This window comes from Xiphophorus couchianus, chromosome 7, assembly GCF_001444195.1.
Source record: "Xiphophorus couchianus chromosome 7, X_couchianus-1.0, whole genome shotgun sequence".
NCBI classification, from domain to species: Eukaryota; Metazoa; Chordata; class Actinopteri; order Cyprinodontiformes; family Poeciliidae; genus Xiphophorus; species Xiphophorus couchianus.
This window is the reverse complement of record NC_040234.1, coordinates 5,207,747-5,221,547: the sequence shown is the minus strand read 5'-3', so window position 1 is coordinate 5,221,547 and position 13,801 is coordinate 5,207,747. Positions and strand designations below refer to the sequence as shown.

General features: G+C 39.8%; 1 protein-coding gene across 3 annotated transcripts in view; it reads left to right on the top strand.

Annotated features, from left to right (window-relative positions):
* The window catches only part of enox1 (ecto-NOX disulfide-thiol exchanger 1), a 100,791-nt gene that overhangs the window by 84,685 nt on the left and 2,305 nt on the right, over positions 1 to 13,801 (top strand). For 2 of the 3 annotated variants that reach the window (XM_028022291.1, XM_028022290.1), the window contains exons 9-14: positions 1,181 to 1,298; positions 2,014 to 2,231; positions 3,899 to 4,006; positions 7,731 to 7,787; positions 8,082 to 8,181; positions 13,243 to 13,328. In XM_028022291.1, the coding sequence (XP_027878092.1) occupies positions 1,181 to 1,298; positions 2,014 to 2,231; positions 3,899 to 4,006; positions 7,731 to 7,787; positions 8,082 to 8,181; positions 13,243 to 13,328 (687 nt within the window). The remainder of the gene's footprint in view (positions 1 to 1,180; positions 1,299 to 2,013; positions 2,232 to 3,898; positions 4,007 to 7,730; positions 7,788 to 8,081; positions 8,182 to 13,242; positions 13,329 to 13,801) is intronic. The other variant, XM_028022292.1, reaches the window with a different exon arrangement.

Sequence of the window (13,801 nt, the reverse complement as noted above, 5' to 3'; positions counted from 1 at the left end):
CTCAGCTCCTTCAGACTAGCCAGCAGCAATTAGCAAACACCTGGTGGAACTGAGCTTCTGCTGAGCTCATTATAGGAGCTACGTTTTAGTGAAACACTGGTAAAAAAAAAAAAAAAAAGGGTCGATAAAGGAGCCATGTTGTTGTCTTCCTGAAGGCAGAGTTTCAGAAAGAGCAGGAGTTTCTTAAAGAGACAGAGGCCCAATTTCAAGGCATCAAAATACAAAGTCAAATTTCTTTGAAGTCATATTTGATATGTATATATCATTTTTATAACAACCAAAGCATTTTCTGTTCATAGTTATCTACAGACAGTTTAATCGACTTGCTGGTTTATTTAATGCCTCATGGTGAAAATCTGACCTGGAAACAGTTCAGATATGAAAGATTCTCCTTCATTGGCTTTTGTATAGGCATTGAACTTTTTCACATTAATTTCAAGCAACTAATACCAAGACTGACGACACCGATGGGATTTTGTAACGTCTGTCGCCATGGTGAGGACCAACATCCATTTTCAAATCAACTCCACCAGCTTCTCTGTTCCTGCAAGAAAAATATATTTTTTAAAAACGTCCCACCCCACAGCATGATGGTGCCATGGCCATGTTGGGTTTTTTTTTTTAAATCCAGCTGGTGCGTTCAGAGTGATGTGCAGCTGAAGTTATGCTGAGATTAAATTGAATATCAAACTCCTAACTGGGGGACTTTTAAAGGCAGCTGGTTGCAATGAATTGTAGTTAAAGATAGGATACTTTTTTTTATTAAAGTGCCACATTTTCAGATTTTCTTTTTTTTTATGCAAAATTACACACTGCTTTATGATTTAACGACATGTGAAAAGGGAGAGGTTTCACTCTTCATCTGTAGAAAGAAAAGTTTTTGTTTCCTGCGAGAAGTCAGGCTAAAACAGGCGACTTTCGAAGAGCTGATAAGTCACCGGCCAGGTGGGGGTTTCATGTTTTCACTTCTCTGCTCTCCACTTGTACCTCACACAGGCATGTGCATGACTGATTGAAGTCCACAAACTCTTTGTTCCTGGAAATCTGAATTGTAACATTGCCACAACCAAGTTATTGTTTAGTTTTGTAAAGTGCCCGCCATGTAAGCTGTGTATATATGTATATATATGTGTGTGTGTGTGTGGGCGTGTGTGTGTGTGTGTATGCTGTGATGTTTCAGGAGCTGAGAAATGCTCACAGCGAGGAGATCATGGGCATCAGACGAGAAGAAGAGATGGAGATGTCGGATGATGATTTGGATGATATTCCCAACAAGAGGATGCGCATGGAAGAAAATGGTTTGATGAACCGTTATGTCATTAAAGGGGCAGTGTTATAAGTTTTCCCACCATATACTGCTATAGCACAATCAAGTTACTATGTTACCTTAAGTGTTATGAAAATATTCTACATATCAAATTTAACACTGAAAAAATTTGTCGTCTTCAAATTGGGCTTCTGACTCTTTAAGACGCTCCTCCTCTTTCTGAAACTCCGCCTTCAGGAAGTCATCACAGCATGTCTCCTCTATTAAACCTTTTAACGTTTTTACCAGCGTTTCACTGAGGAGTAGCTCCTGTAACGAGCTCAGCAGAAACACAGCTCAACCAGGTGTGTGCTAATTGCTGCTGGCTAGTCTGAAGGAGCAATTTTTGAAGTACCTTGTTAGCTTTTCGTAGGGGAGGGGTGCTCTGTGAGGCAGACGTTCAGAAGCTTGAAAACTTGAAACTGAGCCGTCGCCTCAAAGCCAGAGCTCGGTCCAAACAGGTGTTTTGCACAGCTGAATGGTTGCCGTGGAGATTAAAGGATTTCTCAAACATGCTTGAGAGAATCAAGGCAACACTCCAGGCATGTTTCTGAGAAGGGAAAACATCATAACATGACATAAATCTAAAAAAAAAAAAAAAAAGTCGACTTTACACAATACTGCCCCTTTAAAAAAATATTTCCAATTGCAAAAAAATAAAAATAAATAAATAAACTTCCTAACTGATGTCACGTTGCCTCCTGCAGGTGTGTGTGATCAGACCCAGGCCTCCCTGAAGGAGGAGAACGACTCGCTGCGCTGGCAGCTGGACGTCTACCGGAACGAAGTGGAGCTGCTGAAGAAGGAGCCCGGCAGAGTGGGCCGGCCGGACGACGACCACGCTCACACACAGCCACACACACACGCTCACCCCGCCGAGGCTCAGATCCAGCTGCTGCAGCAGAGCATGCACAACATGCAGCAGGTAGGGGCTGCCATCTTGGATTGATCTGATTTACTCTGGAATCGGTGTTCACATCTGTAGCAGGGTGATACTTCAGTTCCATCTGGCCTCCTTCACTTTGAGTGAGAACAGGTTTTTCAGGTTAGCAACTGAAAGTGTAACAAGTGTTGCAGTTTTGATCCCCAATCGAACCGAGTCATCCTTAATCTGATGTTGTGAGGTTGTTTGAAAAGTCATATAAACAGGCGGCTAAATTTACACACACATACAGACACAAATTCTGGTTTCTCCCATAATCCCCCACTCCCTTGAATCCACAGCTCAGAAAGCTTTGTTAGTTCACATCACTTGTTTGGCACGAGCCCGCCTGATCCGACTCGACTTCCTGTCCGTCTCAATCTGAAGTGACAGGGCTGAAGGGACGACCACCAGCACACGCACACACACACACACACACACACACACACACACACGGTCACTCTGCTGTCACGTCTTGTTTGTCACCTGCTGCTGTTTTACTTCCCAGGCGGCAAGCCGCAGGGAACAAATTAAATTTGTTAAATACAGTTTTCCGTGCCGTCGCTTTAACGCTTTAACGTTGCTTTAACTTGCAAAAGTACTCATACTTCATAAACGTTTCACATTTTTATGTGAAAAATTGTGCATTATTGTGAAGTGGAGGAACACATGTTTTGTTTTTTCTGGCAGATAAATGAAGGTTTTTGCTCCGTACCTCCAACAGCGTCACAGTTTTTTAGAAATATTTATTTTCAAAGTCGTTCAACCTCAATCAGATTAGATGGAGCGTCTAAATCTTGGTATAGATTTTAAATTGAGGTCTGGATTTTCACTGCACACCCTCTAGTAAACTTCCCACAGCATGATACTACCACCACCATGTTTCACCAGGTGATTGATTTGTCGAAGTTGATGCGCAGAGTTTTGCTTATTTTTAAAATTTTTTTAGTTTTCATTTTCTTTCACACAGTGACTTGCATTTGGGGTAAAAACCGCAATTTTGTTTTTGTTTTAACATTTTTGGGCAGTTTAAGTTCATTTTAAATTTGGAGACTTTTTAGCTTTTCTGTTTATTCCTGCAATATTATAATTGAATTCCCCCCAAAGGATAACACCAAAAGTGCTTCTAATGTGTTTTAAGTTCCGATTTTGTCATTAGGTTGGAATCCGTTTGCTTGTTTTATTTGCAGCATCTGGACCACGTTCTACGGAAGCCCTGAGAGGCAAATAAAGACTTTATTTTTATATGGCATGCCAATGCTCTAAGTCGGAAATTTTCTTTTTCACAACTTCTGAAGCCATCTGTATGGTTAAAACTGTTTTTTGAAATATTTGCCTGCAGAATTTTTTTCCCTGAAAGTGAAGCAAAAATACATATACTGTACATAAATTTGGTCAAATTTTGTGCCTCACTAAAACAGGGGGAAAACACTGATAGAGATAAAATATATTAAATATTTGACTGTACTCTGCTTTTTTGTATTTACAGTGAGAAAATAAAATAAAAAATTGGTCAGATTTAGAAAATAGGCCTTTCAAAAAGCATATTTCCCCCCACACCTCTCAGGGCTTCCATAGTGGATATAGATGCATTTCTTGCTTTTAGACTGTTTTAAACTTGAATCCTTTCTTGACGCCAAGCGCGTATCTTGGTTTTTTTTTTCTTTCAGGAACTCCTGAGCCTACAGGAGAAGCTTTCGAGTAAAGAGACGGAGCTGGAGCAGGCGAGAGAGGAGCATCACTACCTGGAGATGGAGGTGCTGTCCCTCAGAGAGAAGGTGTGTGCTCATTGTCACACTGCCTCTGGATAACAAAGATCACCCAGACAGTGTGATCAAAATGGGCAACTTGAATTTAAGGCCACTCTTTTAATAAATATAAGGTTGCAATAAGTCCACTTGAAAAGTTACCTTTAAGGCACTTTAAGGCCTTGAGTCCTCGACGCGGCCGTCGTGGGTTCGATTCCCGGACCCGGTGACATTTGCCGCATGTGTTCCCCCTTTCCTGTCAGCCTACTTTCATATAAGGGACACTAGAGCCCACAAAAGACCCCCTGGAGGGGAGAGGAAAAAAAAAGAAACACCGCAAACGAATCAGCAAGAATAAAAGAAAATCGTGCACCAAACCAGAAAAGTACCACCACCCGGAAAGTCCACCACCAACACCACGAGCCGGCTGGTCCTGTCAAAATATTCAAATTACATACATTAATTCACAATTATACAGTTCAGTCCACGACAAATAATCAAGCAGTAAATTAAGTAAAGCGCGCCATTCGAGCGTGCATAAAGGGAGATGAAGCCTGCCTTACCTAGCATGCAGCTCCAGCAAACGCCGAGGTTCTGATCCGGAAGGAAAACAACGTGATGTCAACCAGGTGAGGGAGGGTCCTTTATATACAGACAGCCAGCGCCACAACCAATTAAATTCAGGCACTTGTGTGGGGCGTTCATACTGCCACACATGTAAACATGATGCATAATAGACACAGAATGAGGAATTTATTGAAGAGCAGAGGATCCAAGTAGCCCCAATCAGGAATTGAACATAGAAATAATCTTGTTCACTTCTTTAAGCTCGCTCAGAATACCTGTTTTATTTTTCTATGAAAGTCTGCAATGCTTCTTTGGTTTACCTCCTCACTCTTAGCTTCAGTTCATGCAAGTTTAAATGTAAATATTTTATTGTTATAACAATTACCTGTAGGGCTGAAGGGATTTCTCATATCAAGTTGAGCTACTCAGCTTTGCTTGATACTTAGCTTAGCTTGAAATTAGACAATTAGCTTGGCTATTTAGCTTAGCTACTTAGCATAGCTTGGGGAACTTTTGCTAAATATATTGAATATTACTTCTATATATTGTTTTTTAAGTTTATATATATAAATTAATCAGTATTATTTTGAGTATAATATACTAAATCCTGTTTAATTTTAGCAGCAGGAGGAAATATTGTTGCTGTTCAGTTTTATGTATAAGCAACTATATCAATTTTTTAATATTTTGGTGTAAATACTGCATTACTTTGAAACCATAGAAACAACTATGCTATCATCTGCATAAAGATAAGATAGAATAACTTTTTTTGCCCAGGTTTAAAATGTTTCAGCTGTTCATATTTGCCTCTGCCTTCATTTCTTGTCGACGTGTAATCCTTGGCTTTAGCTAGTCTCAGTCCGTTTGAAATGACAAAAACAGCATCCAGCCCAACGACACAAACCGAACAGCAAGAGTCTGATAAAACCTTGCGCCCTTTGTGGCATCAGCTGCAGTTTCCTCATTCTTTTTTTATCCTCCTTGTTACTATGAGTTTCTCAGACGAGACATGGTAACATAAAACACACACAGACAGATTGAGAGAGGGAGAACGATGGGCTTAAAGTGTTGGAGAGATGAAGGATGTTGGAAGGACACGAGCGCTGCCATGGCAACAACAGTCAATTCTAATGAGGGACTCTTTCTGCATTTTCCTGCTGAAAGGTGATTGCTATCACTTTAGATAAAGGATGTGTGGGCTAAAGGCTGGTTAGTAAAACTGTTTTGTTTCTCATATTGGTTTCTCAAAAACAAAAAAAACTCTTTTTAGGACTGATTACATCGAAATGTCAATTATTTTTCCCAACCTTAGCGTGTGTAGCTGAACCAGCGTTGTGTTTCTCTTCATCCGTTGATTCTATCTTAATGCAGATTGATTTTAGTTTTTGCTTGGACTGCAGCTACCGTCTCACTTCGCTAATGCAGTTGAATAAAACATTAAAGCCGATCATTGTTTTAAAATAAAAAAAAAACAACTCACATGTAGAGGAGTCCGCAGCTGACATAAATAGGGAATTTTGTAAAAAAAAAAAAAGTTTCAGATATGGAGGCCTTTGTCCATAAACTCACTATAAAGACGTCTCTTTTACGAGTTGCTTGGAAGAACGTCATCTTATTTCGTCTTTGGTTCAGCGTAAATCTGAATGTGAGTAGTGTGGGTTTGCTTTTGCATACAAGCTGTTGAGTGAAAACACACTGTATCTCCCTGCTCTTGCCTCTGCTATGCTGCTGTAATGGGAACATCGTCCCGCTCCGCTGACGGACAGCTGCCTGGGCAGAGTTGTAGCAGCTGTCAGTTATTCGTGTTAGCTTGAGGAAACAGACGGATGACCATAAGCTGGAGGGAATGAAGACTATTTTAAATAGATTAAGGGAAACTATATTCCCGTGCAGGTACAACCACATAGAAAAACTATTAGCCATGTTACATGTTTCAGATCACCAAACACATTTTTAGGACAGTTAAAGCTAACCAGAGTAAATATAAAGAGAATTTATTAAAGGAGAATGTCATATATTAAAGGGGAAAAAAAACCTAATCCAACATGGCTGTACGTAGAAAAATAATCATTTCTTTATTAAATCTTAATTTAATGTGATTAAACTGATTATTTAGAAAATAATGTGTTAGTTAAGACATTTACAAACCACATGAAGGCCTGGTTACTGCCTGACCCGTAGAACCAGAGAAATGTTTACCAAGTTGAACTACCTAGCTAAGGACTTTAACTTGATGTAAAATACATTTTTAAAAAAACAAAAAGCTCAATTCTTCTTCGAAGCTAAACTGAGGAGAAAATGTGCTTTTCACTTAGCCACTGCTTACATCCTGAAAAAATAACTAGCTATTGACATTAGTTTAAAGATTTATATGTAAAAGGCAAAAAAAACAACATTAAATGTTGATATACACAACAGCTTCGACTAGCTGTTAGCTTAATCCAGCTAGCTTCGACTAGTTGTTAGCTTAATCCAGCTAGCTTGGACTAGCTGTTAGCTTACAGCTTTGACTAGCTGTTAGCTTAATCCAGCTAGCTTGGACTAGCTGTTAGCTTACAGCTTCGACTAGCTGTTAGCTTACAGCTTGGAGTGGCTGTTAGCTACAGCTGCAGTGAATGTGAATTTTTACTAAATATAGACGCTATGTAGGTGGAATATAGCTGCTGATAGCCCTTTAATATAACCTCCACTCTGAAAAGCGATGCTTCTTGTTGGAGTAATATTGAGAGAAATTTCTAGCAGCAAAAATAAATTTCCAGACTTGATTTTTGCCTTACGTTACTTTGAGATTTCACTGCAGGTTAATTTTGGTTCCAAGCTTTTGATTTTTCAAGATACGCCGGTGTTATGGTCAATATGTTGCTCTTGTGTGGTTTCAAAACATTCACAAGAAGGTCTAAGTAGCTGTTTGACACCTTTTATTGTGAGACAAAAGCTAAAGTAAATTCTATTTTTTGACACCCTCAATTGTTTTTTGGTATTCTGTTGCTTTAAAACATTGTTGAATTATATTTCTAATAAACTTGTCAGCCTTTATTTTTGTTGCAGCCATCATATGTCGAGCTTTTGACATTTTCTGACTCATATTTTAGTGGCAGAAACACAGAATAATTATCTCTCGCTGTTGTTATTTTTAAAATGTTTTCTCCAATTAAATTTCTGTTTTCTGTCTTTTGTGTCTCGGCAGCTGTTGAGTGGAAAAGGTGAATCCGTGGAGGGAACCAATGGAGAGCTTCATGAAAAGGTAAAACCAGAAAAATAATAATTCTGATCAACAGTTAGCTGTTAACATTTCTGCAATAACTGCTGCATGAAAAATCTGTTGATGTCAGAAGAATTGCAGAAGTTATCTTTAATTAAAGAAGCGAATGTAAAACATCTGGTCCTCCATGTTTGAAACGAGTGCAGGTATCCTGGCGGACTGTCGTCTCACCCTCTTTAATATCTTGACATATTTCATGGCTTTGCATGAGTTTTCAGAAAGAACCTTCTCCACGAGGTATGTGAAGCCCGTCTCTGTGTGTGTGTGTTTCTACAGAGCGTGAATGGGTGTGTTCCCTCGCTGTACCTCAGCAGAGACAGGAGGAGTGAGTTCATGAGAGGAGGAGTCGCTTCGGAGAAAGAGGCTCTGCTACTGGGTAAGCCAGTCAGAATTGGCTTAGCTGGGGAGAGGCGATGTTTTTGAAGAAAGCTGAATGCTAATTGTTGACGTTTTGTCAATTTGCTGGCAAAAACGTTAAGAAACAGAAACAGTATTTTTGGGGGGTTATATTTTCTGAAAATACAAAGTATAGTAAACACAAAGTATTCATGAGTAGTTAGGGACAACATTACCCACAAATACTTGAAGTATGAGAATACCTGAGATACTTCTAAAAACACTCATAACTGCGTCTTTAATAGTCCAAACACCAAATATACCCTAAAATGTGTTGAAGCGCACTGTGAAAGCCGCCTCAGCTTTACTGCCAGAGCTAACATGTGGCTTTTCTTCAGAAGCTAGTTAGCAACTGAGCTAAACATAGGGCTATTCTGGGGAAAGATATGCTGCAGCAGAAAAAGAAGATTGAGGCAGAGCTGCTTTGTGTTTTGGGGGCATGGTCAACAGTTTGTGGTTGTAACATGACAAAAAGTAAGAAAAGAAAAGGATAATTTCATCTATGCTATTATGTATTCGTAATACATAATAGCATATTATGAAAATAATACATAATAGCAAAAGACACTGCTTACATCCTGAAAAAATAACTAGCTATTGACATTAGTTTAAAGATTTATATGTAAAAGAGAAAAAAAACAACATTAAATGTTGATATACACAACAGCTTCGACTAGCTGTTAGCTTAATCCAGCTAGCTTCGACTAGCTGTTAGCTTAATCCAACTAGCTTGGACTAGCTGTTAGCTTACAGCTTTGACTAGCTGTTAGCTTAATCCAGCTGTCCGTCCCGCTCCGCTGACGGACAGCTTCGACTAGCTGTTAGCTTAATCCAGCTAGCTTGGACTAGCTGTTAGCTTACAGCTTTGACTAGCTGTTAGCTTAATCCAGCTAGCTTGGACTAGCTGTTAGCTTACAGCTTGGACTAGCTGTTAGCTTACAGCTTGGAGTGGCTGTTAGCTACAGCTGCTAGGAGCAGTGAATGTGATGTCTTTTGCTATTATGTATTATTTTCATATTATTTTCATGATATGCTATTATGTATTATGAATACATAATAGCATAGATTAAATTATCCTTTAAATGACTGCCCAGGCTCATTAGTATTCGTTTCATAGAATTCTAATGATTCTTGTGGAATCATTAGAATTTAAACTAAATTTGGTAAAAATAACAAGTCCAAGTCCATTTTTCTTTGGAGAGCTGCTGCTGCTTTAATGTGATCCAGAAGTGACTCTTAGTGTTTCTGTTGCTCCATTACAAATATGCACAAAACTTCTGTCAATATTCCGCTAACATAAAAAAACAACAACACAATTTCGCAATTGTGATGTTTCCATTAAATTAGAAACACAATTAAAATCACATGTGAATAAATGAGTTTGTTTGTGATGAGTGGTTAAAAAAACATCCTCCTCCTACCACTTCCTGTCGTCTTCTTCTTCGTCTTTTCCACCAGCGGCGACGTCCGGTTGTTGATCATGTGACTCGTGTGATGCGAAAAAAACTGTTTCCATTGCAGTTTTGCAAAATACACTAATTTCAGTGTGGCTGACAAGCTACCTCAGTGTAGCAACAAAGTGTTTCATGGAAAGTTCTTTCGAAATCGACATGTTTCCATTATTCACGTCTATTGTGGTAATTCCAATTTGAGCAACTGAATGGTCAGTGGAAAGGCAACTAGAGGCTACAGGCTGAAGGAGGAACTCTTCAAAGCTGCGTGTTCGGGTTTAGACAGCTTCTTCATCGTTTTGGACGCGGCTTCCACTGACCCCGTCTGCTGGCCTGACTTTAAAGAACAGACGGTGTGTCGGGAGGCCGATTGTTGCTCCAGATGGATCGTACACACGTACCAGAACGGTGAAGAATGTTGGCTGAGCCGCATCATATGGAGACATCAGTAATATAACTGTGAGTTTACAACACAGCAGCACCTAAAACATAAAAGATGGAAGGTGTCTGAACCGTCCCACCTGAACTCCACCAGCAGCCGTTAGCACACGGACACGCTATCTGGACCGGATTTGTTTCAGACGCCTCTGTTTTCTTTAGTCATTTAAAAGCCCTCGTGTTCCACAAGCCGTGCGGCTGCTATTAAATGAAACAGAGCGATGTGTATTTGGGCTGCTGTGTCCACAGCAAAAATAAATAAGCGCCGAGGAGAAACAGCGCCAGCACATTTATCTCTCTTAGCGGCAGAGAAAAAAAAAAGATACAGACATGAGAAAAGAGGAGGCCCGGCTTTCTGTCTTCGTCCAAGGCTGCCCTGCCTGTAGGCAGAGGAGGAGGATGGAAAATACAAAACATAAGCTGCATTTTTTTTAATGCAAACAATCAAAACACAGGACTTTGTGTGAATGTTTTTTTTTAAGTAAGGTGACATGACCTATTTCATTTGTGAAGCACAGTTTTCTGAGGTCTTATGGCTGCTCTGTCTTTCACTTTATGGTTCCAGGGTAAACACACAACAACACTTTTATCCATTAAGAATCACATTGTACTTTCCCAATAGTCAGCTCCTATAAAATGTATTTACCACCTTGGGTGCTTTACCCTTTTTTGCTTTTACAAATTGATAAAAATTGATTTTTTTGACCAAAAACCCTTCATTGACAACCTAAAAACTAATTTCTAAAAATTATGGACAATCTAATACCCATAACTGGTCAAAGAATTAATCAGAAAGCATGTTAGGCTACCAGTGGTTGGACCCGCTCAGAGCGTTTGGTATCCTAAGGTGAGCGAATATTCCTCAGTGCAGACAGAGCGTCGACATGGCTTAGCATGACACTAAATAGTGTTTCTATTAGCTAACTGTTACATGCCACATCTATAGCTCACGGTTTCGCAGTTATTTTCCACGTTGCAAACATGAGGGCCATTTCCTTTGAGCATGTAATTGCGCAAATTGGAATTACGAAAATAAATTTGCTTAATGGCAACACGGCAACTCACATTTTTCAGTAAAACTTGTGTGTGCTAGGATGAGGGGGGTTTTATTTCCCCCAGCTGCATCAAAATTAACGTTTGTAAAACTGTAACAGAATTTGTTTTTTCTTCGCATCACACGGGTCACATGGAGAACAACCAGATGTTGTTACTGATGGAAACCACAAAGAAGACGATGACAGGAAGTGGGTAGGAGGACGACGTGTTTTGACGACTTGTCGCGTGAACAAACTTATCCGCGTGCGATTTTAATTGCATCTCTAATTAAATGGAAACACCCCAATTTCGAAATTGGGTTTTTGACATTAACGGGATATCAACAAATTTGTTATGGAAACACAGCTGCTGTCACACACCCTTTCTTGGTGATTCATGAAATAGTTTTCTTGGCCACATTTGAATGACTAACTTATTTGGAACGCAACAGAACCGGCCACCTGTCCATCCTCCCCTCAGCTAGCAGCTGGTCTCTTTTCTGTGACGTCGTAGAAATAAAACTGCTTTCAGGAGACGAAACGCCCCGCCCCTCTTCCCCTCACCCTTCAGTTCTCCTCCGGTGGCGTTGTTCCATGCGAGCTGTTCCATGTGTTGCTCAATTCCTTCTGGTGGAAGGAATTGAATTAGGGCCACTGCCTGTAATTGCCAGAGTCTTGCCACATAAATCAAGGAAATAAATATTGGGCTTGCAGAATCCTCCAGGGATATGCCACTCTATTTCCTAACCCGCCTGGTCCTCCTCTTCCCTTCCCCCCATCCCTCTGCATGACTGCTTTCTTCTGCAGGACCTCTCAGAGGTAATCAACTTGAGAGCTGGTTCTGCTCTGGCCAGCATATTTCACGGCAGCCACGCTTTGTGTACAGTGCAGCCCTTCATAACGATGCAGACTGGCCGGAAACTTTACATCTAATATCCAGTCTGGCTCAGCCTTCCTTCTCTGTTGTTCCCCTATTGCTCTCTCACTTTTTCTCTTTTTCTCTGCTGGTTAAGTTAAATACTGATGGTACATTTTGTCTTTGAAACAATTTTACAACGCTAATCGCGATCCACGCTGGTGCAGGGGCACGTGGACCAAAATTGTCGGTGTGTTTAAGAAACACGTGTGTTTTCGATTTCCTTTTGGGGCCTGTTTGAACAAATTAACCCTTTCATGCACAGCAGTCACTGCAGTGGACAGCTATCTAAACAATATTTACTTGTATTTCATGTGGACTTTTATGTTAGAAATGCACACAGACCACTGATGTGGTCACTAGTGCATCATAGAATACACTATCAACTACTTTCCGTCCACTGCAAGTGCAAGAAATGTTCTGCTAAATCCAATATGGCAGACAGACAATAAAGCTGTCCCTCAGTCTACTGTAGAGAACTCCTGCAGGTAAAAAAATATTGTGACGTTGAGTAATTCCTAGAGAACAATACTACTGATGTATTTTCCAAATAACAACTTTGTATTTGGAGAAATTTACAACTGATCACTGAGAAAAAAATCCTAGAAAAAGAATTTTTTATGCTTTAAGAAAATCAAAAGCACTTTGGAAAAAAAAACGACTCCTGACATAAAGCGTCATAATTCATCCATGAAAGGGTTTGTTTTCAGTCACAAGGACAAGATTTGGATCGCTGTCTTTGAAAAACGCTGGCTATGTTCAGCCAAGTCTAACCAATTGGGTCGATGCTAATTTGGGTGCAGCAAAGTCGGCTTTTCAGTAAAAGCCTCTGCGTGTTACAAAAGCTTGGCAATGAAAAGACTTGCATACTTTTTGTTTTCTTAATGTTTTCTATTGTAAGAAAATTATTTCAGAATCAATTTAACACCAATTTGAAATAAGAAGTCTTCATCTTCTTTATTGTCATTGTGCTTCTGCACAATGACATCAGTTTCAGTACAGCCCATCCAAAGAACAACAAAAAGAGACAATGAGCAACATAAGGCGAGGGCAGACAGGAGCCTTGTGCCTGCAGCTGGAGGCCACTCAAAATCAGTCAAAGGATCCCAAATGGCCCTCGAGCCACACTTTGAACATTCCCTAATGCCCTGCTGTTACATACAGTGTTTTTTTTTTTTTGTTTTCTTCGTTTCTTTCCGCAGGCATTATCTCCACCTTCCTCCATGTCCATCCATTCGGGGCCAACCTTGAGTATCTCTGGTCGTACATTCAGCGGCTGGACTCAAAGGTATCGACGCCGCGCTGCTTTTTGCTTCCCTGCGATAGAGTCAGTAAACATTTCTATTGACATTTTTAAACGTGTTAAAATTGATGTGATTAGTTAACGGAAGTTAACACATTAAACTTCCTAGTTGAAAATAACACGAAGAAATGTTCTCTTGTTATAAAAAACATAAGATATTGATTGTAGAATGATATGTAATTACAGTTTAAGTACTTTCACAGTAGTTTTGATCTAAAGATGTTAAAAATTTTTGATTGCTGGACAAGATACATGGAATTTTCAGTTTACAAAAGGGTGGAAACGATAATATAATTTAAATTTGGAGTGAAGTTTGCGCAAGTTTAGATTGCATCTAAGATCCGATTATTAAGGGTAAAATGTCAGCTTGGCTACGGCTCTGAGGATGTTTTAGCTGTCGTAACTAACCAACAGAAACAAGCAAAAGAACCTCGGTTGATTATTAAGCACTGAATGTT